This window comes from Hipposideros armiger, unplaced genomic scaffold, assembly GCF_001890085.2.
Source record: "Hipposideros armiger isolate ML-2016 unplaced genomic scaffold, ASM189008v1 scaffold_75, whole genome shotgun sequence".
Lineage (NCBI taxonomy): Eukaryota > Metazoa > Chordata > Mammalia > Chiroptera > Hipposideridae > Hipposideros > Hipposideros armiger.
In genome coordinates, this window is record NW_017731425.1 from 2,511,012 (window position 1) to 2,516,100 (window position 5,089).

Sequence of the window (5,089 nt, forward strand, 5' to 3'; positions counted from 1 at the left end):
CTCATATGTGGGATCCGAACCGGGGTCCTCTGGCGTCCCAAGCCAGTTCTTAACCATCGCGCCACTCGGCCGGCCCTCAACCCAGTATTTTAAAGTGTTTGCTCACAGTTATCAGTGGTACATCTGTACAATAGCTCAAAAGCTAGAATGTTATAAATCACAGGGAAGCAGAGTTAAGGTAGAATCCTTAATTGGCAGAGAAAGCACTTAATCTTTTTGGGGGAAGAATTTGTTTTTTGGCGACATCATCTTTTTAAAACTTAAAATGATTTCAATTTTTTAAACAATGTCACAATTTTTCTTCCCCTTCTTTTTCTAAGTAAAACTCCTATGGTTTTCCTAATAAATTTGCAACATGCAGCAAAAGGGACTAAAAATTCTAGTCCAGTGAGGTGTCTATATAGTGAAAACAGAAAATAAAATGGTTAAGAAGTTCTCACAGCACCACTGAATTAAACATGAGTATACACATATATTTTAAAGTTAATTATTTTTAAAAATTCTGCCCAATTCGTTGCTCTCCACAAGAATACATATCTATGACAGAAGACAATACCACCATTAGGGCCAAACAAAAGTGTCCTTTCTATTCCATTCAGAAAGTAGTCCCTCATCTGAAAGCAACAGCTTGACAGCTCAGCTCTTCATGGAGGGGTTTCTAGCTCCCCTCCATCAAAGGCCTGCCTCGCCTGGCCTTAGAGCATTTTTTGCTGAACTCTTCTCTTGAAGTTGGCTCATCTTTCTACCTCTACACTTTACTTTCTTTCCTCTGTACACCCTTAACTCAGAATCCTGAATCAACATTATCAAATCAACTGCCCAGAGGCTATGAACTGATTTTGTTCAAAGACAACCTTAAGGCATTTGAAAGTTAAGCCTTAAGGCATTTCAATGACATTACAAGCCATGCTCTCTCTGTGGCAAAAAGTAAATGCAAATCACTTATTCTATGTGGTATTCACAAAATACAAGGAAGCATCGAAAATTGATATTTTAACCTACATTTTGTTGAGGTTTCTGCATGAGAAATGATTCTAAATTGCTGACATCTAAGTTCAATGTTCATAAGTGGACTTTTATACAAGAACAGTTATGTAAAACATAAAACTGGCAAAGCTGATATGGAACAACCAATGTTCTCAAATCAGCATGAAACCAAATGCTTTAGCCCCACATTGGTGGGCTTATGGAAGGTAGCCAATTTGTTTTACAAGTACTTACGTTATCTACTTACAGCACACAATTATACGGCCTCAAAAATGCTATAATTACACACTGGTCAGATTATTTAGCAATCGGTTGTTTGCTTTTAACCCCCAAATGTGCAGTTAAAGACTTAACTAAAAACGGATAAATTGGGAGAGGGAGGGCTGTGATCCAGGTGGGCCTTTAGAGTGCTGGCAATGTCTGAATGGTAGTTAACTTGGAGGTTTGCATCTTAACTTGTTAAAATGGACATACCCTGTACTTTAGGTACTTTTCTAGATAGTGTAGATGAACATGACAAGGAAAGACATCTAACACTACCCAAGGTAGTAGTGGGGATTTTAGATACTTTAGGGCAGTCACTACACAAACTGTAGAGATTTAGAACTTCAGACTACATAATAAGTGAAAGTCAGTATGAGGCAATTTTGTGGAAGACAAAAATGCTTTGCTGTAAGGTCAAAAGTTAAGGGCTTTAAAAGCTCTTAAAAGGTGTAGCCTAACTCCTTTACTTTGAAGGAAAGGAAACCAAAGTTCAGGTAAGTTATGTGGCTCCTCAAAGATACCCCAGCTGGGTCCTCTACTTTATCTACATAAACCGCAATTTAGTCCTAATATAGAATATAGTATCAGGAGGTTAACAGTAAAGAGAGTCTGAGCAAAGCAGACAAAAAAATTGGCATGTCCAGCCACAAAAATTTCAACACACACACATTTTGACTCCCCAAGCTTTAACAGGGAAGGGACAGTAGCATTCCCCCTTAAAAAATTCAAACACTGCAGGGAAGAGGAAGGTTGGAAAGGGCTCTGAGGAAATCACTTTCCACCACCAGGATGTCTTGGGCTGTGATATTTCAGAGCCCTTCTTCTAGGGACACTCTGTACCCTGGCACCAACAACCAGCATTTACCTGCCTGATGACTGACCACACAGTTGGGGAAGAGTTCCCTCTGCCCTCTTCTCCTACTGCCTCGAAGGCCTACAGTTAGATGGCCTAAGAATACCCCCAGAGGGAAAATGCCCCACCCTACCAATAACCTCAGGTTAGTGCAGGAACAGGCTGCAAAGTGCAGGTGTTGTTTAGGCTACACTCTTAATACTACTTGCAGGAAGCCTCACCCTAGACATCACATTTGAGCTCCCCCCACCCCGAGCTTTCTTTCCAAGTCCATTCCGCGCCTCCTTCCCTCTCTATCAGCTTAGTCTAGGCAAGTAAACGTGTGAGACGGTTGCTTAAGCATAATTCAAATGCCGACTCGGGCCTTTTGTTTCTCCTAGGTCAGAAGCTAGAAATTTGTTTCAGTAGGTATTTCTGGCCTCGCGATCCGTCCGGGCTGGTCTTATTATACAATGGACCTCGGTGTTTGCTGAAAAATGGCCTTGGGAAGCACTTAATTGCTTTTTGGGGCGGGATGAAGATGGGATTAATAATGGTGAAAACTAAAAAGGCCGAGGGCACAGCCGATTGGGAGGCTCTGAAGGGGGAAGCACATCCCGTGTAAACCCAGTCGGGCCGAAATTCGGCTTGGGGCTGGATCCCGCCGAGGGGGGCAGCTAGGAAGCACCGGACGCCCCGGCAGATCAGGACTTAAGGATGACGGGGCTCCTGTTCATAGGTCGACGCCCCTCGGCTCTCAAATTCGCGATACCTTTTTTCATTTGCTTTCTCCCGGGGCTTCTCAGTGAGGCAGAGTCGCCTTCGGGTTTGGGCCGCCTCTCTGTATATAGGGGTAGGGAAGTCAGAGGAGCAGCGAGCTCAGGGCTTCTGGAGCCGCCGTTGGGCACCCCCACCTCCGGTTTCGGGGTGCTCGGCTCGAGGCCTGACCGAGCGCCACCCTCCGCGGGGCCCTGAAGGCCGCAAGCCCCGCCCACGTGGCGGGAGGCCGGGAGCGCGGGGCCCGACGGCCGCCACACAATGGAGGCCACCGCAGGCCCCGCGCNCATCAGTTTGTTCTCTGTATCTATGAGTCTGTTTCTGTTTTGTTTGCTCATTTATTTTGTTCTTTAGATTCCACATCTAAGTGAGATCATATGGCATTTGTCTTTCTCTGTCTCAGTTATTTCACTTACACAATACCCTTGAGGTCTACCCATGTTGTCACATCAAGTAAAAAGATTAAAAAAAACAGACAAGTGATCATAGTATTATGAATACTTGTTTTCTCTTATCTAATTCACTCATATTTTTGTAAACTTAACTACAAAAAAGTTCCTGAGATAATTGGGCAAAATCGCAGTTAATTATACAGATTAACAAGACACTCTCAAGGGATGAACAATAAGGGAACAGGTGTATAATTGCCAGCACTAAGCACAGCAGTTTTACTACTAGAAACAAATATTAGGAAGGCAAAAATGAACAAAGAGAAAAGAAAATGAAAATGGGGCTGAAACCTGTCAATTTTGAAAACAAGATTTTCAGCAGGACAAAGATTTAAAAAAAACTATCAAAGAAAATGAACTGGAATACTGCATGTCTCAAGATCAGCACATCAACAGCACTGTCTTTTCAACTTGGGACATCAGTAATACATAAAACCTGGCACAGAATGAGGCATTCTTTCAGATATTAGCATAATCATATTCTAGATCTGAATGACCAGTTACAGAAGATCTGCCTGAGACATCATATTCTGAATTTAAGGTGATCTTGAGAACATTAGGAGGCTGATTTCTAGAATCTGTTGGCTTAGGTTTTTAAACAGACTCATTGACTAGAACACTCAGAAACTCCTTAGCTAGGTAGCCATTAGAGCTGACCCCATCACTTACTGTTCGACCACTGGCAAATGCCTCAATATCTATGCACTACATTTTTTTTTCCATTTGCGCAATGTCATAGTATCACCTTCCTCTGCAGAACTGCTGTATGATTAAGTTAAATAAATTTAAACAATAAAATACACAGAAGACCAAGCATGGAGCAGGATACCTAGAGAAATGGCAACTCCCAATTTGGGAATGGTTATTATTTATAATTGCATTCCCACTATGAAAACTTTAAATGACTGATTATTTTATGATTACAAGCATATTACACTTTTCTATCACCTAATTTTTAAAAAAGATTCATTGTTTTAATGGCTGACAGGAGCATTTTACTTGGGGATGAAGCTGCGTATTATTATCAAAATTACCTGGGTGGTCTGTGCATATCCTTGAGTGGGCTGGGCGGTGTAAGCACTGTAGCTGTAAGAGAAATTAAATGCAAGAACTGAATACAGAACATTCAGATTCCATTACTAAATCCTCTACAACTATAGCAGGCTCTGTACTCTGACATTAATCAGTCACACACAAAACACTGTTGGAAAAGACTGACTTACCCCTGCTGGGCTGCAGCTTGGCTGTAGGTACTGTAATCTAGAAGAAACAAGGAGAGAAAATAGTGTGAAGTCAGCAAAGAAGAGAAAAAAGGGGTGGCAGAAAGGTGAATTCTTTAAACTATTTAGAGAGGACCTACAGGCCAACACAGGTCCAAATGAGTACCTCTTATTTCTCAACACCAAACCAAAAAATAAGTCTAAGCCAGTTAAACTCAGAAAGTGCCAGCTAATGAGTTCAAGACCAGCTGATTTGGCAGAGATACTTTGCATGTTCCCATGACCATGAACCCCCCACCCTAACCACAGGCTGTCATTTCAAATACATGATCATCATCCTAAGACTAAAAGAACAAGACAAACCAACAGGATCAGAAGTTTTATCTTCATATAAAAAGGAGGCAAGCAACATTACAAAATATAGGTTGAAACAGCAATGCAACAATGTTTAACATCAGACTGGTTACATGAGTACCTACAGCTCATCAAAAACTAGTTTTTCTATTGCTCCCTCACTTTAGTAAGTTAGACCAACCTTCAATTCCCTAGCAGGACTGTAA

General features: G+C 41.7%; 1 protein-coding gene across 6 annotated transcripts in view; it reads right to left on the bottom strand.

Annotated features, from left to right (window-relative positions):
* EWSR1 (EWS RNA binding protein 1) overlaps positions 1 to 5,089 on the bottom strand; it is a 33,181-nt gene that overhangs the window by 23,987 nt on the left and 4,105 nt on the right. For all 6 annotated transcript variants that reach the window (XM_019643111.1, XM_019643110.1, XM_019643108.1 and 3 more), the window contains exons 2-3: positions 4,533 to 4,569; positions 4,344 to 4,395 (exon numbers count right to left, since the gene is read on the bottom strand). In XM_019643111.1, coding sequence (XP_019498656.1) covers positions 4,344 to 4,395; positions 4,533 to 4,569 — 89 coding nt within the window. The remainder of the gene's footprint in view (positions 1 to 4,343; positions 4,396 to 4,532; positions 4,570 to 5,089) is intronic.